The 26,398-nt window shown below is 47.3% G+C and overlaps 2 protein-coding genes and 1 long non-coding RNA gene across 3 annotated transcripts in view; 2 read left to right on the forward strand and 1 right to left on the reverse strand.

Annotated features, from left to right (window-relative positions):
* The window catches only part of LOC146060094 (uncharacterized), a 22,637-nt gene extending 15,233 nt beyond the window's left edge, over positions 1–7,404 (forward strand). Inside the window, exons 2-3 of the long non-coding RNA XR_014470371.1 lie at positions 6,834–6,874; positions 6,953–7,404. This is a non-coding gene — a long non-coding RNA (uncharacterized LOC146060094). The remainder of the gene's footprint in view (positions 1–6,833; positions 6,875–6,952) is intronic.
* On the reverse strand, positions 1,893–25,767 carry MED20 (mediator complex subunit 20). The gene is made up of 4 exons (XM_083172974.1): positions 25,104–25,767; positions 14,844–14,998; positions 6,945–7,198; positions 1,893–4,016 (listed from the first exon to the last, which is right to left on the reverse strand). The coding sequence occupies exons 1-4, from the start codon at positions 25,115–25,117 to the stop codon at positions 3,798–3,800; spliced, it is 642 nt and encodes a 213-aa protein (XP_083029100.1). The 5' UTR covers positions 25,118–25,767; the 3' UTR covers positions 1,893–3,797.
* The window catches only part of BYSL (bystin like), an 11,799-nt gene continuing 10,706 nt past the window's right edge, over positions 25,306–26,398 (forward strand). The window contains exons 1-2 of the mRNA XM_083172973.1: positions 25,306–25,742; positions 26,191–26,353. Coding sequence (XP_083029099.1) covers positions 25,484–25,742; positions 26,191–26,353 — 422 coding nt within the window. The 5' untranslated portion in view covers positions 25,306–25,483. The remainder of the gene's footprint in view (positions 25,743–26,190; positions 26,354–26,398) is intronic.

A 26,398-nucleotide genomic window follows, 5' to 3' on the forward strand; every position in this document is an offset into this window, starting at 1 on the left:
ACCTAGTATATATATATATATGTGTGTGTGTATGTGTGTATATACACACACACATATATATATATATATATATATATATATATATATATATATATATATATATATATATATATATATATATATATATATATATATATATATATACAGATAGATATTCCCGACCGAAGACGTATATATACGTCATGGTCGGGAGGTACTTCCCGACCGAAGATGTATATATACGTCATGGTTTTAAACTGTCACCGTGTCCATAGACGCGGTGACAGTTTGGAGATGTCTGCTGTCCCTGAGCCCCGGTCGGCGATCGCTGCGATTGGCTGTTCAAATGTGAACAGCCAATTGCAGCGTTTTCTGTGTTACCGGCGGCTAAGCCGCTCGGTAACACAGTGATCGGTGGTGATCGGTGCTGTTAAGTACAGCACCGATCACCACCGATCGCCAGCCCCCCCCCCCCCTCCCACCCGGCAGTCCCCCCTCCCACCCACCCGGCTGCCGCAGCGCCAGTACCCCTCCCACCCCCCCACCAGCCGCAGCGCCAGACCCCCTCCAAAATCTGGTGAGCAAAATGGGGTCACATGTGGGGGGGGTTCCACTGTATTGGTGCTTCCGGGGTCTTGCTAATGCGACATAGCACCCACCATTCATTCCACCACCAAATATCACTCCTTCCCTTCTGAGTCCTGCCATGCACCCAACTGGTATTTTTTGGTCACATGTGAGGCATTGCCATACTCGGGAGAAATTGGGGCACAGATTTTGGCGTGCTTTGTCTCCTTCATTCCTTGTGAAAATGAAAAACTTTGAGCCAGAACTGCATTTTTGTGTAAAAAAGTACATTTTTTTACACAAAAATGCAGATCTGGCTCAAAATTTTTCATTTTCACAAGGAATGAAGGAGACAAAGCACCCCAAAATCTGTGCCCCAATTTCTCCCGAGTATGGCAATGCCTCACATGTGACCAAAAAATACCAGTTGGGTGCATGGCAGGACTCAGAAGGGAAGGAGTGATATTTGGATTTTGCAGCACAGATTCTGGTTGAATGACCCCTGAAGCACCCATACAGTGGAACCCCCCCACAAGTGACCCCATTTTGCAAACTACACCCTTCAGGGAATTCATCTAGGGGTATAGTGTACATTTAAAACCCCCAGGGGTTTCACCAATTTTGATACAACTGAGCTGTGAAAATGAAAAATTAAATTTTTTCATTTGCACAGCCCAGTTGTATCAAAATTGGTGAAACCCCTGGGGGTTTGAAATGTACACTATACCCCTAGATGAATTCCCTGAAGGGTGTAGTTTGCAAAATGGGGTCACTTGTGGGGGAGGTTCCTAACTTTTAGCATCTTATGGTGCCTAGAAACCTACATGGTGCCTAAAAAATAATCTCATAAAAAGGAGGCTCCAAAATCAAGTAGGTGCTCCTTCTATTATGAAGCCTGTGGTTTGGTCACCGTGCACACTAGGGCCACATATAGGACATTTATGAAAACCAAAGAATTGGGGGAATCAATTTTTAGTCACATTTCTCTAGTAAAATCTACTGTGTTCCTTAGAAAAATGTATTAAAATTGAAAATCTGCAAAAAAAAATGAAATTTTGAAATTTCACCTACACTTTGTTTTAATTCCTGTGAAACACCTAAAGGGTTAACAAACTTCCAAAATGCTGTTTTGAATACTGTGAGGGGTGCAGTTTTTGAAATGGCATCATTTATGGGGGTGTCTCACATACAAGTCCCTCAAAGTCACATCAGAACTGAACTGGTCCCTAAAAAAATCAGTGTTTGAAATTTTCTTGAAAATTTGAGAATTTGCTATTCATATTTTACGCCTCCTAGTGTCCAAAAAAATGAAAAGGAAGTTGAAATAATGATGGCAACATAAAGTAGACATATGGTCTATGTTAGTTATTAACTATTTTGAGTGGTAAGATTATTTGTCTCACAAGCAGAAAATTTAACATTTTGCAAATTTTTTTCCGACATTTTGGTATTTTTCACAAAAAAACACAGACTGTATCGACCCAAATTTACCACTAATTTGAAGTACAATGTGTCACGAAAAAACAATCTCAAAATCACTGGGATAAGTAAAAGCAAAAAAAAGTTATCCCCACTTAAGTGATACATGTCAGATTTGAAAAAAAGGGCTCTGTCAGGAACGCAAAAACTGGCTCTGTCAGGAAGGGGTTAATCATATATGGTCCTTACCCACCAAACACACAAAAAGGTATTCTTTTTGTCAGACCCCAATTAAACCACCATTATGTTTTCAATAATTTTATAGAAACCCACAAAAATATGTAGAGAAACATACAAATGTTATATACAGGTAGATAGTGTCCTGGTTGTAATAGAGCCCATAAATCTATTACATTCACCATTTAAAAATGGCAGGGGTGTATGAGCAGGGAGACCAATCAAAAGCCACATTTAAGATATTGCAGCTTTTGAATGGTCCTTCCACTTAGCCCAGTCTCCCCTCCCATTGATCTACACCTTGATATTTGGCCAATGCTGTAAAAACAATAAGGTTACTCCATGGAGCCATTTTTCTGTAGTTTCAGGCTAGGCAAATCAGCATCTTAGCAAAATGTAGGTAGTGGATGCTAATGTAGCTTTAAACAAAGAAAATGCATTATTTTTAACAACTTCTTTGCATTAAGAATTGAATAATGTTGAAATACTGCGAAAGAGATTCAGGGGTAGATTTATGAAGACAGCCCTAACGTTCCTTAAGGGCGCAGGTTCGCTTCACCACTTTATCGTGGTGAAGAGAACCTGTCTATCGCCCGAATCTATCAATGTTCGACTGTACGTTATGGGAGTGCGCTATCCCCTCCTGCCGGGGATACGCTTCCTCCCATAACGTTTGTGCGCTCCCCCCTCTCCCGAGTACTGCGCATGCGCCGGTTACCTTGTCAGGCGCTGTGTACCCGGCGCATGCGCAGATACATCCGTCGCACGGCGGGGACCAGCAGGCGCCGGGGAGAGAAACCTCTGTCAGCCGGGCAGAGGACCAATAAAGTTTTTTTAATGAACAAAAAAAAAAAAACTCCGTTTAAACTACTACACAGCGCCAGAAAAATCCGGCGCTATGTACAAGAGCTAAAAGCAGCAGCGCGTGGCCACAAAGTATGTTGATAAATAAGGTATGAGGCAGGCGCCCACTTCCCCCTAAAGTATATACGTTACCCCTCCTCCCCCATAGCGCCGAGCGTTACAGACCCGCATCGCGGGTGTCATAAATGAAGTGAAGCGTTATCCCCTGCTTTAGCGTGCGGGGATAACGCATATGCCCCACAGCGCTGCTTCATAAATCTACCCCTCAATTAGTCATTAGGTACCACTGCACAAATACTATGCTGTGTTATGTACAGTAGGAAAGGGTGCCTTGCTTGCTCTTTTGTGTGTCCCATAAAGGGCCAAGTAAAAGGACAAGCAATGTCTTAATGTGTTTCTTCTGTTATCTCAAAGTATTTATTAGGAATACTAATTTATAATATGGAATATTCCCCCTAATAGAGATTGTAGGTATATTTTAAGTCACCATGGGCTCTTCTGTTCTTTGCACCACTATTGATATGCATTGCTTTTACATTGTTAACAGTTATGATCTTTAATCTCTAGAAGGCTTTTTAGCAACACTTTCCAAAATTTGTTGCAGATCTTAATATTTACAGTATGTGCATCCAATAATCAGTGCAGACTTTAATCCTCCTCCTGATGTTTGTATCCAAAAAGTCCTAGATGGGACCTCTACTGGCAGAACAAGATAGAGGAATACAATCCTGTCATAGCCTCATCCCAGCCACTGTGCTCTGCTGTTGCTTACGGATCTTGTTAAGTAGCTCCATGTACTGCACCATTGTATCCGAAGGTGTGTACAGGGCATCATGCTTGGAGCTGAAAACAGGTGGAACAGATGGTGCATGTGTGCCCATAAAACTCTGCATAAACTCCACCATCAAATTCCAGCAGTCACCTGGCACTGCACAAGGGCAGTAATCCACCTGATAAGACAAAAACAAATCATGACAATGACTCGTGTGATCATTACCAGAATAATCATTAATACCCCTTTCCCACTGCAGGCTTTACACGTGTAAATGCCGTTTTTTTAGCCTTTTTAAACGGCTAGAGCTGCAGTGGGAAAGCTCCAGGTTGCTTTACACGGGTAACAAATACCGGTTTTTGTTACCCGTGTAAAAAGCAGTGTTTTTAACGTGTAATAGCCGTTTTTTCGGCAGTGGGAAAGGGGTAGCCCTTTACCCGTTAAAAAAAAAAACGGCATGGGGTCCCCCCCCACTGCCGAAACCAGCACCAGGCTGAAGGAGCCGGGGCTGGTAATAAAAAATCAGGAAACCCGACAAATAGGGGTTCCCTGATTTTTTACAACCAGCCCCAGGCTCCAGGTCCGGGGCTGGTTCCCAAAATACGGGGGACAAAATGACTAGGGGTCCCCCGTATTTTAAGAACCAGCCCCAGGCACAACCAGCCAGCAGGGTAATGCCACAGCCGGGGGACACTTATGATATAAGTTCCCGCGGCCAAAGCATTAACCCTACCGACCAGTCAGCCTGGCCAGGGGCCCTGGGGGAGTGGGGACCCCCCCAATAAAGGGGTCCCCCCCCTCCAGGACTTACCTGACCAGGCTGAAGCCTGGTGCTGTCCCCGGTGACCCTGGAGCGGTGGTCACCGGGCTGATGGTATTGTGTAAAAAATAGAATAAAAACCATTGTCTTTTACTGGTGAACTATGAGTCCCAGCAAGCCTCCCCCGCAAGCTGGGACTTGGAGAACCACAAGTCCCAGCCTGCGGGGCATTAAAGGGCCCGCTGGGTCTTGTAGTTCCACAGTAAAAGAAAGAGTTAAATAAACACACTGACACACGTGAAAAATAAAAGTTTAATACATACATAACACATACATACTGATACTTACCTATCTTGAGCCCGTAGGTAGCCCTGGTCCTGATGTCCTGGTCCGTGTCGGCGTCTGTATCCAGTCGGCATCCCTGTCGGCGACGGCGTCGGCGGTCCGGAGTCCGAAGAAATCCATTTGGGAAGCTGTGGAAGGAAATCCTACTCACCTGTCCCAGCGCGACGTAGTCCAGGTAAGGTCTTTGCAAAAAAAAAAAACCGACACCCGAACCAAGCGGACTGACGGAGACGCACGGTGTGTTTGTTTACATCGTGCGGCTCCGCCTCCCGAATGCCGCTATTGGCCGCCTTGCGGCCTAGCGGCTCCTGATTGGCCGCTAGGCCGCAAGGCGGCCAATAGCGGCATTCGGGGGCGGAGCCGCACGATGTAAACACCGTGCGGCTCTCAGCTGTGTCCGCTTGGTTCGGGTGTCGGTTTGTTTTTTTTGCAAAGACCTTACCTGGACTACGTCGCGCTGGGACAGGTGAGTAGGATTTCCTTCCACAGCTTCCCAAATGGATTTCTTCGGACTCCGGACCGCCGACGCCGACAGGGATGCCGACTGGATACAGACGCCGACACGGACCAGGACATCAGGACCAGGGCTACCTACGGGCTCAAGATAGGTAAGTATCAGTATGTATGTGTTATGTATGTATTAAACTTTTATTTTTCACGTGTGTCAGTGTGTTTATTTAACTCTTTCTTTTACTGTGGAACTACAAGACCCAGCGGGCCCTTTAATGCCCCGCAGGCTGGGACTTGTGGTTCTCCAAGTCCCAGCTTGCGGGGGAGGCTTGCTGGGACTCATAGTTCACCAGTAAAAGACAATGGTTTTTATTCTATTTTTTACACAATACCATCAGCCCGGTGACCACCGCTCCAGGGTCACCGGGGACAGCACCAGGCTTCAGCCTGGTCAGGTAAGTCCTGGAGGGGGGGGACCCCTTTATTGGGGGGGTCCCCACTCCCCCAGGGCCCCTGGCCAGGCTGACTGGTCGGTAGGGTTAATGCTTTGGCCGCGGGAACTTATATCATAAGTGTCCCCCGGCTGTGGCATTACCCTGCTGGCTGGTTGTGCCTGGGGCTGGTTCTTAAAATACGGGGGACCCCTAGTCATTTTGTCCCCCGTATTTTGGGAACCAGCCCCGGACCTGGAGCCTGGGGCTGGTTGTAAAAAATCAGGGAACCCCTATTTGTCGGGTTTCCTGATTTTTTATTACCAGCCCCGGCTCTTTCAGCCTGGTGCTGGTTACGGCAGTGGGGGGGACCCCACGCCGTTTTTTTTTTTTAAATTCTCCCCCCCCCTATCTTTACACTGCTTAAACGGGTTTTTAAACGGGTAAGTGTGAATGTGACAAAAACAGCTTTTAAACGGTAATTTACCGTTTAAAAGCTGCAGTGGGAAAGAGTCTTTATGGCTCTTACCCGTTTAAAGACCCGTTTAAAAAAAACGGGTCTTTACCCGTGTAGGCAGTGGGAAAGCAGCATTAGTCAGTGTGCACATTATTACTTTGTTGATATTTTGTGCCATGCACTATTCTCCAATCATTTGGCGCCATACCAGATGAAAATAATTTATCAAAAGTGTAATACAGTGGATTTCCTAACTCCTCCCTCAGTTCCATTAGAACCTTGGGATGAATCTCAACTGGTCTTGGTGATTTTCAACCTTTTGTAGCACTTTCCCTGTGCGTCTATATTGATTTCACCTTAAGATGTCATATTTATGTCTTAAAATGGCCTATACATCAGGCAGATATCGGGGCAATTACCTGTTATATACCCATGCCTAGGCCTGAGGATTGGGGAAACCTAGCATGTTGAGAAATCTTTTTTTGCCAGTTCTGACCAAAATATTATTGGTATCGGCGAGTTGAGGATTTTTAACATGCTATTTTTGTGCAGATTCCATGATTGATTACCGACTGGGGAATTGGTTCGGCATGGTAAGTGGCCTATAGATGTATAGTCTGCATTACATGAGAAATGCAAGATTTTATTCAAACATTTTTGTACCTCCACAGATATTCCTCGGCCGCTTTGTCCCATGGTGACTGTACCAATCTTCACAAGGAAGTCACAATACTGGTAATGTGTGCCTCGCGTCTCCATCTTGTTAGCCTTGGCATTTTGGAAGAATCCTTTTAACTTAATCATAAGCACATCCAGATTTTGGTCGGCGACTAAGCAGGGACCATTCTCAAATAAAGCAAACGTGCTGAGAGGATGTTCAGAACTGTGCATGATGTAAAGAAGTTTCCCAGACTGACCTGGTTTATATTAATAAAAGAGAAGAAAGATTTGGTGTCAGAATGTCTCCTGTTTGAGGAATAAGAAAAAAACGATTAAGGCAAATACAGTAGCTACTAATAGTAAGAACAGTCTGTATTCATTTCTTCTCTGTTGAATTACTTTACATTAAGTTACAAAGAAAATAGTGAATGAATAATGATTAATATGACACATGAGCAGTTTATTTTAGGTCTTACTTTAGTATAATTACTATGTTACAAAAGATGAATAAAGTCACAGTACTGAATACACATCTCTGTCACAAGTTGGTACTAACAAACATTTTCAGACCACAGTTACTCACATTTTGGGGATTTTACTACATGTAAACAGCATGGAACTCCGGAGTGTTGTTGATGTGAAATTATAATAAAACAACGCAAGTTATTGGGTATAAGGAACGCTGTCCCGAGCTGCCATCAGAAATTGTGGGGCCCAGGACTGACAAAAGAGACAGGCCCTCTCCCCAAAAACTATTTATACTGCACAAATAGGTGGAGTATTGCTGACTTGCAGGAACAATTCACAGAGGGCCGATGCGCAGGGAAGGATTGTTTTAAGGGGTATGGGTCATTGAGTCAACCCTATTTAGGTCGACATGCATTGGGTCAACAAGGCTTAGGTCGACACCTGAAATAGGTGGACATGGCTAAGGTCGACACAAGCATTAGACAGTGGCAAGGTTTACAGTCAAAAGGTCAACATGGGTTTTTCACATTTTTTTTGTACCAAATGTCAATAGCGTCAAAATGTATCGTGTATCGGTCTCCTGCTCCATAACACAGTCAGCACAGTCTCCAGCTCAGCGGCTCCGACCACTCACTCGGTCTATTCCTCGGCAGCTCCAGACAGTCGCCAGGGTCTCCTGCCTAGCGTTGCTGCCTGCAGATTCTCCAGGTTAGCGGCTCCGGCCACCCGCTCGGTCTTCTGCTCTGCAACACCGCCCGCAGCTCAGTGTCACAATCGGCCGGGTCTGCTGCTCATCACAACCACTGCAGGCAGCAATTTTAAAAAAAAAGCAAGAGGGTGCAGGGCATTGCCTTGGGGCCCCCCAAACTGCTGGGCCCCATAGCAGTTACACCCTCTATAGTTATGCCACTGACCACGCCGTAGTGTATATTAGAGCATGAAATACTGCTTGTCGGCACATAAAACCCCCCCAAAAAACCCATGTCGACCCTTTGACTGTTTACTGTCCCATTGTCGACCTAATGCTTGTGTCAACCTTCCAACACTTTCGACCTAAGCCCTGTCGACCCAATGCATGTCAACCTAAATAGGGTCGACCTAGTGACCATATCCCATATACTTACCTGTTGTTTTTGCGCAGCCTAATGCAGCTCTCTAGGTATTGCCAGTAGCAGCCAGGGATGGGCCCCACTCTCTGTCCTGGCTGATGGCAGCCCTGCCTCTACACAAATAATATGTAGACTGGACCAAAGGAGGCAGGCTGTACACATCCAAGGTCTTGTGGAGAAAATAAAATGAGCATCTGCTTTTGAATCTACTGGACAAACACCGGACCGGATTCAGATACTGTTAATGTTGCTATCACTGCTGCTTACAGGGATGCAACAATGATAGCGCTAAAATGTCTCCTGTTTGCATAAATGATCCAATCTGCATCCTTGGACGCAGCATCAGATCAGCTGTGATACCATCAGCCAGTTCCATGGCCCATGAGGTTGCACAAGCCAGATGATGTAGATCCAAAGAGGATAGTAAATCGTCATCTGATGAAGATCCTGGCCTCGTCACTTGGGGCCTTATTCTAGTTCACTCTTAGAGGAAAATTCGGTACTCTTTACCTAGAACGGCGCCCGTCGCGGGCATCGCGGGTACATTTATGGCTACCCGCGACGCGACCGACGCGATGCCCGCGATTTTCCCATTGAAAACCATGTTAAACCTGAAAAATCGCGTCGGTCGCGTCGCGGCCGGCCATAAATGTACCCGCGATGCCCGCGACGCGATGCCCGCGATTTCCCATAGGGAACAATGTTAAAAGGCAGATTGACCGCGATTTTACCGTTAAATGCCTCAATGACCGCGATTTTGACATAGGAAACAATGTTAAATGGGCCACAGAGCCCAAATAGTCCCCCTGAAGTCTTAAATGGCCCCCAAAATTTTTAACGCCACCCCACGATCAACGTGAACCCGAAGCGTGGCGAGCGCAGCGAGCCCCGCGAGGGGCGGCGGTACGCGTCCTACGACCTTTTCATGCCCTACTATCCACGTCGGCGTGGAGTTGAGAATAGAATAGTGTGGCGAGCGCAGCGAGCCACCGAGCCCGAAGCGTGGCGAGCGCAGCGAGCCCCGCGAGGGGACGCGGATACCTTCACAGGTAAACGCGTCCCCTCGCGGGCTTCACAGGTGTCCGTGGCGACGCGGACACCTGTGAAGCCCGCGAAGGGACGCGTTTACCTGTGAAGGTATCCGCGTCCCCTCGCGGGGCTCGCTGCGCTCGCCACGCTTCGGGCTCGGTGGCTCGCTGCGCTCGCCACACTATTCTATTCTCAACTCCACGCCGACGTGGATAGTAGGGCATGAAAAGGTCGTAGGACGCGTACCGCCGCCCCTCGCGGGCTCGCTGCGCTCGCCACGCTTCGGGTTCACGTTGATCGTGGGGTGGCGTTAAAAATTGTGGGGGCCATTTAACAATTCAGGGGGACTATTAGGGCTCTGTGGCCCATTTAACATTGTTTCCTATGTAAAAATCGCGGGCATTGAGGCATTTAACGCTAAAATCGCGGTCAATCTGCCTTTTTAACATTGTTCCCTATGGGAAAATCGCGGTAATCGCGGGTACCCGATTTTGATGTACCCGCGATTTACCCGCGATTACCGCGATTGCCGCGATTTTACCCGCGATCCCGCGATTTCAATCGTGGGCGCCGTTCTAGGTAAAGAGTACCGAAAATTCTTCTCAAATGGAAAAACCAAGTGCATTGCAGGTGGACCAGATATAACATGTGCAGATAGAATTAGATTTGGGTGACTTATTTTGTTTCTGTGCAGGGAAAATTCTGACTGCTTTATTTCTACACTGTAATATAGATCTCACTTTGAAGAAAAACCCCACCCAAATCCAATTCTATCTGTATCTGCCCCACCTGCAGTGCACATGGTTTTGTCCATTTGAGAAGGAATTTGCCTCTATGAGTGAACTAGGATAAGGTTCTTGGGTCATAATGGTAGTGCCATGTTTTGGGAAATGAAGACCATCACCCCCTCGCCGGCCCTCAAATGGCAACAGACTATCAATCACAGTTTGGTGTCTCAGACCCGTAATGCACATGTGCAGTATGGGTCTGGTGGAAGTTCAAGACGGGGCTTGACAAATCTTTCTAAAATATAGGAACCAGGAAAAAAAAAAGTTTAGGAGCCTGGCAAAGTAAATTTGTACCCCACCACACCCCCCCCCCTCTCAAAATCCAGACATTTTGTACAATAACATTAAAGCCACGTTAAATTCTCTATAAATAATTGCAGCTAATATTCTCACAACCATTTACTTAACAAAAACACCACAATCTGACCCATTATGGGGGAGCACACTGCATGTCCTTTTATGCTCTCTTAAGGTGCCCTTTAATCGCAACCATTATGGGCTGGATCGCAACGCAAGGCATGCATTTTGCGTGCGATGTGATCAGAAGGCAGTACAAACAGTAGGTGTAGCACATACTTTTTGTACTGTGCAATGCGATGCCTGCGGGAGCACACATTGCATAGCCCGGTGCAAACACACAGTGTATGGGCACCTTAAGAGATTTCTCCTTGTCCTTTCATAAGTTTGCTTTTATACCCATCTCCTGATTGGCAACTTTTAAAAATGAGGGTAGTTGTGTCGTTTCACAGCCGCACGCTATGCTGTCAGCGGAGCCCAACGGCAGCCTAGCGTAGTCAGCGTAATGTCCCAGCAGCAGCCCTGTGTCGTTAGCGTAGTGTCCCAGTCAGGCAGCGTGGTCACTGTACTGTCCCTGCAAGCTGCAGCTTTGTCCCTAGCATCCCTGGCAAGCCCTGTGAGCGCCTCTCACACAGCACCGGTAACCACCAGATCCCCTGCGCTGGCAGACGCCGGCAGAGAGGCGATCCATCTGTCTGAGACGCACGAGCGTCTAATACGCTTGTGCGTCTCAGTTATTTGTGTGGCAGGGTACAGGGTTGTGTGTACAGGGTTGCCCGTGTCCGCTTCAGGGAGGTCAGGGTTAGGGGTTCGGTAGCGTGTGCGTCTCATGCACAAAGGGGGGTGCGGTGCGCAAGTGCGTCTTATGCACAATACAAGGACGCATTTGCCAGTGCTCCATGTTACATACTAGCAAATGCCTCCATTTCAAACCCTCTCTATCCACGCCAGCCCGAAGCGTGGCGATACGCCTTCTCCCGACCAGTTCATACCCCCACTATCCAATTTGGCGTGGAGTTGACTTTATAAAATGTGGCGAGCGCAGCAAGCCACCGAGTCCGAAGCATGGTGAGCACAGTGAGCCCAGCACGGGCACGCGTAAAACAAGCCAGAAGCGTGGTGAGTGCACCGAGCACTACGAGGGGACGCGGAATACACGTAAGCTTTGGTTAGGTGTGAACATACACACAGTCACAGACGGGTGTGGATCGCATTGTCGACCCCAATGGGACAAGGTCAACGTGTGTTTAGGTCGAAAAAAGCTTTAGGCCGACATTGGTTAGGTTGACAGGTCGCGCGGTCGTCATGGGGGTTTTCACTGGGTTTTTTTTACCCGAATGTCGACATAGTCGACATGGACACTGTTTGAAGTAATCCGCAGCCTCTCGCTTTGCTCGCTATGCTCCGGGCACGGTGCTCAGAACACTCTTTTCGGCGGATCTCCTCCTATATGCTGAGAGGAGATGGCTTAGGCAGGAGATGGGACATACTGCCGCTGCATCCTATTGCCTATGCAGATGGCAGGCCACACCTCTCACTGAAATCTAGTCGCCAGCCAGGAAAATCTGGTTGCCCACCTGCAGTGCACGTGGTTTTGTCCATCTAAGAAGGAATTTGCTAGAAAGTGAACCAGAATAACCCCCTAGATCTCATTCTCCACACTCACACTATTCTGCAAGAGGGAAGTGCAGCAAGCCCACTAGTTTAGCATTGCTTTGGTGGAGGGTCTTAAGATCAAACCATGGCCTTTATTCAGATCTGATCGCAGTACAAATTTGTTTGGAAAATGGGCAAAACCATGTGCACTGCAGGTGGGGCAGATGTAACATGTGCAGAGAGAGTTAGATTTGGGTGAGTTATTTTGTTTCTGTGCAGGGTAAATACTGGCTGCATTATTTTTACACTGCAATTTAGATTTCAGTTTCAACACACTCCACCCAAATTTAACTCTCTCTGCACATGTTACATCTGCCCCACCTGCAGTGCACATGGTTTTGCCCATTTTCAAAACAAATTTGTACTGCAATCAGATCTGAATAAGGGCCCATGAACCACAAAACCTTGAATTTATACTTGATAAGAAAGAGGCTTATTTCTTTGACTACCATCTAAATATTTAAATGAAGATTAACCCCTTGGGTGATATGACCGGAATTTTTCTGGGTATACTGCAGCGGGTTGTCCTGGAAAATTTCCGGGCATACCACTAATGTGTAATAGATGCTCCCCAGTGGTGTCCAGGTGTGCACCACCTCTACAGCCCCCCCCCCCCCCCATTACCTTTGAAGTAGGCAGGAGGCTCGTGGATGTTCAGGGTGGCTCAGGGGGACTTGGGAAAGTACAGGCGCCCGAGTCCTCCCAAGCCGCCGCAAAACATCCCCAAGCCTGCCGCCTGTGTGGTCAGTGATGAATGACAGGCAGGGAAGCTCCGGCGTACTAACGCCGGAGCAGATGTGTGGGGGGGATCACTGGAGAGGGCTTCTGTGATCTGCCCTGGTAGGTTTGTCCTGCCCAGCAGAACCCACCACTCAAGGGGTTAAAGGACAAGTTTTCCAAACATGAACTCTACATGACAGGAATATCATCTAACTACATGATTTTCAAAACTCCAATAATGATTTGTATATGAAAGGGGGACTGTAGTCATTCAGGGGAATCCACTGAAGATACAGTTTAATGTAACACTGGCAGCTGTAAGACCAATGAATTGGACAGAGGTGGCTCCAGTGACTGAAGATAACAGCTGCAGATCCTAGGGTGGAGCTAGACATATGGTACCAGCTGTATTCTGCAGAATCAGATGTAATCTTTCCCTTTTAGAGGATATGAAGAGTTTGAATAGTATTTATTCAGACTTGGAAGGTTCTGACTTCTTATGAGAGGTGGCATTTCCAGGCACAGGGTATGTCCCTATGCCCATACATGCTGATTTTAGCAACTGATTTTTAGCTCTTAACTCCCCAGAAAATTACTACAAAGTGCAGACAGAAAACTGTTCTGCTGAAAAAGAATTGTTGGTCAGGGGGTTATTCTGATTCACTCTCAGAGGCAAATTCCTTCTCAAATGGACAAAACCATGTGCACTGCAGCTGGGGCAGATGTAACATGTACAGCACCACTCCACCATATAGGAATTATTAACCCGGAAAAGAATGGAGAGAAGTTTCCAAAACAGTGTAGTATTTAATGGTAAAATGAACAGCATTAAAACATATAAAATATATAAAGTGCAATAGCCAAGTTGTAAACCGGTCATATGGTGGACAAAAACCCTCTTAGTTGGAGGACTGTGTGAAACCAGCTCTCGTAAAAAAACGTAAAGGGTAAACAGTAGTCGGCGTAGGTCCTGGTTTACCTCATCTGACTTTCAAGTTCTTTCAGGATCCAACTGATGTTGGATCCAACTGATGTGGTACATTGCGGATGCTTTTTAGCAACCAATCAATTCCGTAGGTTATACGACTTTCATATCACTTTATATATAGGATAATGCTAAAATAATACAAAATACATACGGTAGGCAGTGCACACACAGATTTATGTTGGTGGTCTCGTTGTCAAGCCAATTGACCGTCCACTCAAAGCAAATGTACACACTTACCAATCACCCCCCTCCATATATCAGTTCCCGTCATGCAGCTGGGTGGGTACTTTAAATTTGCCCACCCAGCTTGATGTCAGCCTCTGCAGCAAGTGTATCGGTGGTGCTGACCTCGAGTACACACAGGCCCTTATTTAGATCTGATCGCAGTACAAATCTGTTCTCAAACTGGGCAAAACCATGTGTACTGCAGGTGGGGCAGATGTAACATGTATAGAGAGAGTTAGATTTGTGCGAGTTATTTTGTTTCTGTGCAGGGTAAATACTGGCCGCATTATTTTTACACTGCAATTTAGATTTCAGTTTCAACACACCCCACCCAAATTTAACTCTCTCTGCACATGCTACATCTGCCCCACCTGCAGTGCATATGGTTTTGCCCATTTTGAGAACAATTCTGTACTGTGTACAGATCTGAATAAGGGTCACAGTATGATATATCTGCAGAGATATAGTAGACCATCTGATGTGTAGGAGGGTCAACCCGATACGTCTGTGAACATCATAATTCACAGAACTATCACTGGTGTACAGCCACTGACATGATTGCGATATATAAGCTACTGTGTACCCATAATTAGTTTTGCGCTATTAGCACTATGGCAAGTACCTGTGTTTCCCACATTGGCCCCTGCAGTGTGGTATGTCTCACAGTCCACATAGAATGTTCCTTGTTTCTCTGCTCCCAGCTGCTCCAGTTTACGTGTAAGGAGTTCCACAGTCTGCTGCACACTTTTCCCTTCTGCTAATGGTACCTGTGTTACACTGAGTAAGAACACATATCTATTTATTCAGTATGTCTTGTATACAGTGACAACAATAAATGTGTTATGGTTATTTGCATATTCAATAAAAGTTATCACATTTTAGTGATAGGTAGATGATTATTTAATGCCCATATGTAAAAATGCTTTAACATGACTTATATGCTCATCCATCATTACAGTAATTAAAAGGGGATTTTTGAAATAACTTGTTTGAATCCTGTCCATCCTGGTGACACAGCTAACCATGGGATGTAGGAGGGTCCGCAGGAGCAAGGCACCTATGCTAACTTCTTTGAGAGACAGGCTCCTCCCTTCTGCATCCCAGAATTCCTCAACTTCTAAAGCACACTAGTATACATTACTCAGTACAACGCCTAAACATATTAATATGCACAATCAACATAACCAATAACATGACAATACATGAACGGTATAAACTTACTGAGCGTAAGGGAGGGATCGTTGTGTCACCAGGATGGACTCAGAGAAAGGGATTCGAACGGTAAGTTCTTACAAAAATCCCCTTTTTTCTTTTGTCCATCCTGGCGACACAGGTCAACCATGGGACGTTCAAGAGCTGGTCCTTTGGGAGGGTACGCTCAGGCTTACAGTTCTCATTACTGCTTGCCCAAATGAAGTGTCCTCCGACGCAAACTCATGGAACCTATAGAATTTGGTAAAGGTATGAACAGAGGACCAGGTGGCAGCACTGCATAACTGCTCCGCTGTAGCCCCATGACGCACAGCCCAACAGGAAGCAACTGACCTGGTGCTATGGGCATTAATCCTTGAAGGAATAGGTGTGCCTACCTTAGTGTAGGCAAAGGCAATTACTTACCTTAACCATCTGGCAATGGTGTGCAGGCCACCCTCTCTTATGTATGTCATATGGTAGCAAAAGCAAATCAGTTTTGCGAATATCCTTGACACTTTCAACGTAGATGCGAACAACGTCCAGTTTCTTCAACTTGTCCATATTTCTGGCCTCCTCAGAAGGGCAAAACACTGGGAGCACAATCTCCTAGTTTAAATGAATACTTGACACTACCTTAGGTAGAAACTTAGGCACTGTATGAAGCACAGCCTTGTCATCATGGAAAATCAGATACGGAGACTTGCAAGACAAGGCCCCCAATTATGAAACTCGCCTAACCGAAGCTATAGCCAACAAAAAGGTAAGTTTCCAAGAAAGAAATTTAAGATCAGCCGACCTTAAAGGCTCAAACTGAGGTTTTTTTAACACTGACAAAACTAAAGACAGGTCCCAAGGCGCCACTGGCTGCCTATATGGGGGTTTAAGCTTCATGACTCCCTGCAAAAAAGTCTGTACTTCAGGCAAAAGAACTACCCTTTTCTGAAAGAAAATGTATAAGGCCGACAACTGTACCTTTAAAGACTGCAGGCTAAGCCCTGCTGAAAACCCGTCCTGGAGAAATTCCAAAAGACTAGTGACCTTGAACCTAGGTGTGCATCTTCTGATGTTCACACCACCTGATATAGATCTTCCAAACACTATGGTAATTTGCAGCTGATACAGGCTTGCAAGCCCTGAGCATAGTCTGGATAACAGCCTCGAAAAACCTTTCTTCCTTAGTAAGGAGTTTTCGAAAGCCAGGCCGTCAAATTGAGACAAGCTAGGTCCAGGTGCAGCAATGGTCCTTGTTTGAGTAAATCCGTCCGAAGAGGAAGACGCCAAGAGTCCGTCGACAACCTCAGTATGTCTGAATACCATGACCTCCTGGGCCATGGTATTCAGAAGGATTTGTACCTCCTGTATCCTCACTCTCTTTATGACCCAAGGAATCATAGGAAACGGAGGGAACATGTAAGCCAGGTTGAAATGCCACGGAACTGTCATGGCATCCACTGTCCACGTGGTCGGATCCCTGGTCCGAGAGCAGAACCTGGGAACCTGACAGTTGTGCCTGGACACCATCAAGTCTATCTCTGGGAGCCCCCAGAGATTCACTATCTCTGGGAGCCCCCAGAGATTCACTATCTCCTGAAAAACTTCCTGATGTAGAGCCCACTCTCCTTCCAGCAGCTCTGCCCTGCTGAGGAAATCCGGTTCTACATTCTGGATCCCCAGAATGAACACAGCAGACAGAGTAGGAATGTTCACCTCTGCCCACTGAAAAATCTGCAAGACTTCATGCATTGCCATCCTGCTGTGAGTTCCTCCCTGATGATTCAGGTAAGCAACATCCGTGGCATTGTCTGACTTTATGCGTACAGGTGATCCCTTCAGGAGATCCTCTGCCTGCAGAAGGGTGTTCCAAACCGCCCGGAGCTCCAAGATGTTGATCGGCAGTCTGAATTCTTCCTTGGACCACAGACCCTGCAACCTCAGGTGCAGGACTACCGCCCCCCAGCCCCTGAGACTGGCATCGGTCGTGACAACCAGCCACTCCCACGAGCAGAGGGAACGCCCCATTTGTAGACACTCCAGATCCGTTCACCAGATCAAGGAATCAGTTGTCTTCTGAGACAGCAACAGTCGTTCCTGTTTCATGGTCTTTGAACTTCCTGACCAACATGACAGAATGTTCCACTGAAAGGTTCTTGAGTGAAACCTTGCAAACTGCAGTGTCTCGAAGGTTGCCACCATCTTGCCTAGCAGCTTCACTCCCTGCCAAACTGTTGGATTTGGGGACTGAAGAATCAACAGGACCAACTGGCGAATGTCCACTGCTTTGGATTCCGGAAGAAACACATGATGTAGGTGTGTGTCCAAAATCACCCGCAGAAACTGAAGTCTCTGTGTGGGTGTCAAATGAGACTTCGGGAGATTTAACAACAACAACAACAACAACCCATGGTGTTGGAAGAACTGTGTCTGAAAAGCCAGATGTTCCTGCAACTTCTCCGCTGACTCCGCCTTGAACAGGAGATCGTCCAAATACGGGATAATCACTATCCCTTTTAGCCTGAGAGCCGCTGCCATGACAGCCATCACTTTTGTGAAGACTCTCGTGCTGTGGCCAGGCCAAAAGGAAGAGCCTGGAACTGTAAAGGAGTCTCTACTAATCGCCAAACACAGTAAAGACTGATGTTCCTTGCAGATAGGCACATAAAGATAAGCATCTTGGATGTCCACTGATGTTAGAAATTCTCCCGACTATATGCTTAACAGCACTGATCAAAGAGATTCCATTCGAAAATGGTCCACCCACAGGTGCAGGTTTAAAGACTTCAAATTTAGAATGGGTCTGAAAGACCCGTCTGGTTTGGGGACCAAGAAAATAATGGAATAAAATACTCTCTTTCTTCCTGAGGTACAGGGACCGCTTTCCGTAGGCGAGGTGTTGGAAGAAATCTCTTTGGAGGAGGCCCACTGAGATTTATTCTGTAACCCTGACAAATGATGGAGAGAACCTAAGGGTCCATGGTGGAGATGTTCCACCTGTCCCGAAACTGCAGGAGGCGACCCCCACTCTGAACCCAGAACAGGGAGTCTCCACCGTGTCATGCAGAGGACTTATCCTCACTCTTGGACGGGTGTTTCTTAGCAAAGGCCCCGAAATGGGATCTGGGTGCCCTCTCCTTACTGGCTGGAAACTTTCCTCTTCCTGCCTGTCCTCTGTTAGACTCACCCCCTCGAAAGGAGGAACGAAAGGACGGCTTAAAAGCCCCAAACTTGGACACTGAATGTTTAGACGTGGTGGGAAGGAAAGTGCTCTTTCCCCTCATGGCTTGCTTTATAATGGACTCAAGTTCTGTCCAAAAAGAAGTTCTCCCTTAAAAGCCAAGCCCTCGACTTCTTGGATTCACGGTCAGCTTTAAGCCAGAGAGTTTTTCTCGCTGTCATAGATGTGGCCAACACTTTTGACACCATCTTGGCGAGTCAGGCAGGAGTTGATTACATAAGGCTTCAGCCCATTTAATCATAGCCTTGGTTAAGAGGCAGAGGCAATAATAGGGCGTAGGGCAGGGCTAGACACATTTCTTTAAAATTTAGGAGCCAGGATGAAAATGTATGTGCCAGACAAACCAATAATAGGGACAGTGCGCACCAAAGGCGTGCCCCAAAAATGTACACATATCATAATGCCCATTACATATACCACACACCGTAATGTCCATTACACACTATACCATACATCGTGCCGTAATTATATGTTATGCCACATAAGTTTCGCTTACCTACATGATCATTGGTATGCTTTTCATGCTTGATGCCAGGGGTTAACATGCTCATTGCCAATATGGGGTTAATATGCTCTGCCAATATGGGGTTACCATGGTCTGACAGGGGTTAACATGCACTGCCACTATGGGGTTACCATGGTCTGCCAGGGGTTAACATACTCTGCCAGGGGTAAATGTTTGTTGCTATGGGGTTACCATGGTGCATGAGGTGCAGGGTTCCCAAGCAAACTGCCGCACTGAGGGGGGTAGACAAGGGCAGGAGGTATAGAGCTATAAAGGCAGGAGAACGGGTTTCAAATAGCCGCCCACCACAGACAGTTACTGTGACTTACATTTATCAGGAACACAGCTGCCAGAGGACGGCTGGGCTGGAGCCGTGCTGCTGCTTCTTGCTACTGAGGACAGAGCTGAACGCAGCTCAGCTTTCCGGTGGTTGGCGCGGAGGGGATCTCCGAGATATTCTGTGAGGGGGGGGGGGGTCATGCTGATATCCACAGCAGGGGAGCGGATTGAAATTAGCCGGCCAGAAGAGGAAGCAGGAGAGCGGAAGGAGCTGCACGGACATCCACACTGCTGAGGACGAAGATGCAGAGACAAGGTGTGACACACACTGCTATCCACGGCTATGTGGCTTAGGCAGGAGCTGGGACACACTGCCACTGCCTCCTATTTCCTGAGCAGGTGCCGGGTGACAGGCCACATCTCTCACAGAATCTAGGCGCCAGACAGGAAAATCTGGTTGCCGTGGTGACCTGGCGCCGGGGTTTGTCGAGCCCTGACATAGGGTAAAGCCTACCCCATCAAACACCGCCTTAAGGCATCCTTCAATTATCTTGTCTACAGGATCTTTAAATGCAGCACCCCCCTTGAATAGGTAAAGCCGTGGATTTAGACAACCAGACCACAGGCGCATCCACTAAAGGGGTCTTTTCCCATAATTTTACATGCTCCTCTGGCATTGGGTACATGTTAGCAAATCTTTTAGGCATGAGAAGCCTCTTATCAGGATTTTTCCATGCTTCTCCCAGTAAAGCTATCATGCCCTCATCTGAGGAAAATGTCACAATGAGCAGGCACTTTATCCTCCTCTGAAACATTTAAAGTCTGCTTAACTGCCAGGATCAAATCCTCAATACCAGTGACAGAAGAGTCAACTTCTTCCCTCTGGTCCCAAAAGACATCCTCAGCGCGCACACATTCCTCGTCAGAACCTAAATTCAACAGGGGAGGTGTAGATAAGGGGTGTCTGGGAGAAGTGACCTCAGGGGTTTTGGCAAGTGTTTCCATAAATGCATTCATTTTATGAACACTTTGTGCAGTGTCCTGCATAATCTGCAGTAAAGCTGGGTCCCCCTGAGATGGGGTAATAGAGCCCACAGACGGTTGAGAGGGGGAAAGGGGGCCAGGAGATTTTACAAGGTCATTTCTCTGCTTATTTAAAGCCTTTACCAAAGCATTTATAGACCTCCCCAATGCAGCTGCCCACGCAGGTTCAGCCTGCTCAGACCTCACATGAGGGGCACAAATCCCCCTGATCCATCTGTTCAATTGCACAGAATAATGTAATCTGTCTGCGCTGCTGCAATTGATCCTCAGCAATCACCAGAGAAAGCGCTGTCCAGGAGAACCTTTCACTCTGATCTGCGTATTAAATCCTCCTTCAGCTCCGCAGTGTGGAGAGAAAAGGCGCCAGAACAGAGTGTAGGAAAAGACCAAGTCTCTGCTTCAGCGGGGAAAGAAGACTTTTGGTGCCTTTTCCCCCTTCAGCCGCTCCTACCAAGTGCTACTCCTCACCTCCAGTGTCTCCCCTCAGACCGGGACCACTTGGAAGCGACCAGCTGTGCTGGACTCCTGTAATAGGCATCAACTCCATTTGCGGATTTCGGCCTATAAGCCTGGGAAATGGCGCTGCCATATCGGGGGTCCGTCCCCCAGTATCCCCCCCTAAGCAGGGAGCCGGTTCAGGACTCACCCCGGGGCCCAGGAAACCTCCTTTCCTGGAGGTTAAAGAGCTGTGCAGAGGGCATCCCTCTGCACACAAAGAGCTGACAGTACGCGCTTCTGTCAGCCTCTTCTGCGCTCTCAGGGCCTTATTCTAGTTCACTCTTAGAGGCAAATTCCTTCTTAGCTGGACAAAACCATGTGCACTGCAGGTGGGGCAGATGTAACATGTGCAGAGAGAATTAGATATGGGTGGGGTTTTTCTTCAAAGTGAGATCTATATTGCAGTGTAAAAAAAAAAGCAGTCAGATTTGGGGGAGTTATTTTTTTTCTGTGCAGGGAAAATACTAATTCTCTCTGCACATGTTACATCTGCCCCCCTGCAGTGCACATGGTTTTGTCCAACTAAGAAGGAATTTGCCTCTAAGAGTGAACTAGAATAATGCCCTCAGTGCGAATAACTTCCAAGTGAAAGTCGCACACTGGAAACCTGCACTAACTAGTGAATATTAATAAAATATCAAACACCTAGCTACTCTACAAAAAACAGCTACAGTACGCAGCCAGTCCGGTGGGCACCTAAAACGAACTGGGGAATTCTGGGATGCAGAAGGAAGGAGCCTGCCTCTCAAAGTCAGCATAGGTGCCTTGCTCCTACGGACAATCCTACATCCCATGGTTGAGCTGTGTCGCTAGGATGGACGAAAGAGAAATAGATGTTTATATTTTCACAATTTTAACACATACAGTACTGTGTTTATTGGTTTGTAAATACTAATGGAAATGCAAATCTGGTACTTGTTTCCTAGCACGGCCACCACGATTTCTATCATGGTGGTCGTGTCGGAAAAAATCGTGTCGGTCGCGTGCATACCAAAACGCACACGACGCAATGTATCCGATTTCTCCATAGGCTTCAATGTTAAAATATTTTAACATTGAAGCCTATGGAGAAATCGGGTCCATCGTGTCCATAGGCTTCAATGTTAATTTTTTTTAACATTGAAACTGAGTCCATTTAACATAGTAAAAAATGGTAAAAGGGCCAATATGTGCCATTTCTCATTGGGTATGGCCCCGTCATGTGTGTAAAAAATAATGGCCCCCCATTGTGGCCGCCACCCCCACGATTCACGCGAACCCGAAGCGTGGCGAGCGCAGCTAGCCCGCGAGGGGCGGCGGTGCGCGTCCTCTGACCTTTTCATTCCCTACTATCCACGTCGGCGTGGAGTTGAGAATAGATTAGTGCCCGAGCCCGAAGCGTGGCGAGCGCAGCGAGCCCCGCGAGGGGACGCTGATACCTTCACAGATCCCTGCGTCCCCTCGCGGGCTTCACAGGTATCAGCGTCCGCTCACCACGCTTCAGGCTCGGTGGCTCGCTGCGCTCGCCACACTAATCTATTCTCAACTCCACGCCGACGTGGATAGTAGGGGAATGAAAAGGTCGGAGGACGCGCACCGCCGCCGCTCGCCACGCTTCGGGTTCGCGTCAATCGTGGTGGTGGCGGCCACAATGGGGGGCCATTATTTTTTACACACATGACGGGGCCATACCCAGTGAGAAATGGCCCTTATTCGACCTTTTCCCATTTTTTCCTATGTTAAATGGACTCAGTTTCAATGTTAAAATAATTTAACATTGAAGCCTATGGACAAATCAGGGCCATCGCATAGGCTTCAATGTTAAATATTTTAACATTGAAGCCTATGGAGAAATCGGGGGCATCGCGTCGGGCGCGCATAGGCTTCAATGTTAAAATATTTTAACATTGAAGCCTATGGGGAAATCGTGGGCATCGCGTCGGTCGCGTGCCTTCTTAATGGGCCCCACATACAGCACGATATTCAGGCATTTTCTGAGCGATTCTAACAAATCGCTCAGAAAATGCATGTAAATCGCTGTGTATATAGCCCACACAGCGATTTACATGCGCGCATCCGCCGTTCTGAATCTGTCATAGATTCAGAACGAACGGGCTGTTCAATTAAGAACAGTCGCTCAGAAAGCTCCTGCTCATCTCCCGCATGTGTGGCTGCGGGCAGATGAGCAGGGCGAGCGACTGCAGACACGGCAGAACCCGCCGCCACCCCTGACCCCTGACCACATCGCCACCCCCACCTCACCTCTTCTCTCGGCGGCAGCATCGGGAGGAAATGTTAAAAAAAAAATATATTCAAATTTCAAAATGGCCGCGGCCAGCCAATCACGGCTCGCCGCGTCATTGCCCCGCCCCCTCGAGCTGGCTATATTAGCCAGCTCGAGACAGGGTAGGGGCAGTCAGTCCGACGGCGGAGGAGGAGAGAAGAGCTCCCGAAGTCCTGGGAGGCGCGGCCAATGCAAAAGAGCTTAAAAGGCCGCCGCCCCCAGGTGAAGAACACAGATGAAGAGGCAGAAGCCCTGGGAGGCAGCGGCCATGCTAAAGAGCTTAGGGGGCCGCTGCCCCCAGGTGAAGACACCGCAGAAGCCCTGGGGGGGGGCAGGAGCCCCCCTGGGTGAAGACAAGATGCAGTTAATAAAATACTAAAACATCTGTGTTTGTGTTTTATTTTAATATTTCCTTTACAGGGGGGCTATAGGTACCGACTGGCCTTTAATGCCCCACATGCTGGTACCTGTGGTTCTCCCAAGTGCCAGCATGTGGGGCAGGCTTGCTGGGACCTGTAGTCCTACTGTAAAAGACAAAAATACTGTTAAGCTATCAACCCTGCACCCACCGCCCAGGGGTGCAGGGGATAGCCCCGGGCTGCAGCCCAGGCCTGGGGTGCCCTGGAGAGGGGGGACCCCCTTATTTGGGGGCTCCTCACCTCCCCAAAAACTCCCGGCCTGGGCTGACTAGTTAGGGTGGGTAATGCTTTGGCCACGGGACATCATCAAGCGTGTCCCCTGGCTATGGCATTACACCCCCTGCTAGTGGAGCCTGGTGCTGGTCTCCAAAATATGGGGGACCCCTACTATTCATTTTGTCCCCCGTATTTTGGAAACCAGGGCCAGCTCAAGAGCCTGGTGCTGGTCCCCAAGATCCGGGGGACCCCACGCACTTTGTCCTCTGGATTTTGGGAACCAGGACCACTCAAAAAGCCCGGGGCTGGTCATGCCTGGGGGGGGGGACCCCATGCCATTTTTTTATTTTACAAAATTATTGTCTGTATGACAGGACGAGACGCTGGACCCCGGACTTGGTAAGTATTTTTTTTATGTCCGTTCCCACTGTACCACCAACGTTTAAAAGTTGACATATGGGGGGGGGGGTGTCGGTTCTGGGGGGGGGCAATATTAGGGGGAGGTGAAAGAATACTTATTAAATAAGACATTAGTTATGTGCTAGATGTGTTTAGTAATAATAACATTTTTGTGATGAAGTGCAGTGTTTTACTTCACTTTCTGTGACAGATTTGAAATCTCCCGTGCTGAATCTCCCAATTTGAATCTCTGACACAAATCTCTCTGTACTGTATGTGGCTCATTGTCTGAAATGAGCCACAAGAGTGAAATCTCTTGTGCTGAATCTCCCGTTATGTATCTCTGGCACACATCTCTGCGTATGTAGGGCCCTTTAGGCACACGACCGACGCGATGTACCCGAGTACTGCTTTTTTCAAAGGAAATCGCGGGCATCGTGTGCCTTAAAGTTAAGGCACACAATGCCCACGATTGTGGCCGTGATAGGAAACAAGTACTGCAAATCTTAATCCCTGGCTAAAGTGTGGGAGTGCAAAAAACCTGATTAGAGACTTTTTCCGTTGTCATAAGGACTGTCAGTACTGGCAGAGATCAGAAGGAATGCTGAGGATTGTGGACAACTCACATGGAAACTGGAGTGAACATTGAAAAATAACAATAACCAGTTTCCACAATAACTTAACCAGGAATCCAAAAATGGAGAGTGATTTGTTATCTGGTTTGTGATATGAATAATGTTACAAAAACAAATAAAATACGTTTAGACATATCAAATCTACATCAGATTACTCAACACAACCTTTAAGGAAATCTATATATCGGTATTACTTACCATGTAACCCCCATGTTTTTTCCCTTCAAAAACCTCGTACCGCTTAGATATTACGTCCGTTCTAGTCGTTATAATTCCAGAGGGCAAGTGGTAATACAGATAATGTCTGCAATAGCGGGCAGGAATTAGTCAGCAGCGTCCCTAAAACTACAATCTATCGTATAAAGTGCAGAGGTGGCTACACCAAAATGGCGGAATATGTACACAGACAGACCCACTTCCTCTGTGTAGCTGCAGATGTGACTGAACAGCTATTTGCGTTTCAGGACGGAGGTCAGCGAGAATGAGGCCTGACACGGCGCCTGCGCAGGTGTTGCTCTGAGTCTGACTTCGTTTGTCTTCCTGTCTCCACACGTGTGTGTGCAGTTGCCAGCTACAGTATGCCAAAGCAGAAGAAATCCCGGGGCTCGGTTCCCTGCCAGGCACCGTTAGCAGAGCAGATCCTGCAGGATGGAGCTGTCAGGCCCACCTTCCGGGGAAAGCGACGGGGACAGGCGGCTGAAGATGCTCACGACGATGATTATGTGGACGAGAAGCTGTCCCGGAGGATCCTGGAGCAGGCCCGGCTTCAGCAGGAGGAGCTCGAGGCCGAGCATGGGCCTGGGAGCCAGGCCACTAAGCCGAAGACCACAGTGCTGGGTTAGACGGAGTGCCTGCATGCACGTCTCCTTTATCTGCTTGCAATTTGTGTATAGCCACAGTTAGTTATAGTTAAGAATCAATTACCCCCTCCCCCCTCTGAGGGTAGCATAACTAAACTGCTTCACAATATATAATATATGGAAACTTGTTCTGCCTTCGTAAGAAGCATAAGTTAGTGTAAAATTGGTTTACTTTAATATTCTAAACCCTTTACTGATGTTGTGAAACAGTTATGCTGATATCAAGGGATCCCATATACTGTTTCCCCCCTGTAAGAACCAGACCTCTAGTTATGTCATTGATCTCTAGCTGGTTAAAGCCACCAGATCCCAAATAATGTAGTCAATATTTTATTATAGAACCATTGTTTACTACCTAAATGTTTTTCGCAACTGGTAATACAGGTAAGTTACAGTTTAAGTATATATTTTGCTCTTGTATATAGGTAATAAGGGCAAGGCTGATGACACAGACTCTGAAGATGAAGAGTGGCCATCACTGGAAAAGGCTGCTGCCATGGCCGCAGGTGCCCATAGTGAGGAAGTGGAGGTGAATCCTGAGGATGAGAGAGCAATTTCAATGTTCATGAATAAAAACCCACCATTGAGGTGAGAATATTTTAGGTTCTGAAGTCCTATATAATTCCAACACCA

This window comes from Crinia signifera, chromosome 2, assembly GCF_055691185.1.
Source record: "Crinia signifera chromosome 2, ASM5569118v1, whole genome shotgun sequence".
NCBI classification, from domain to species: domain Eukaryota; kingdom Metazoa; phylum Chordata; class Amphibia; order Anura; family Myobatrachidae; genus Crinia; species Crinia signifera.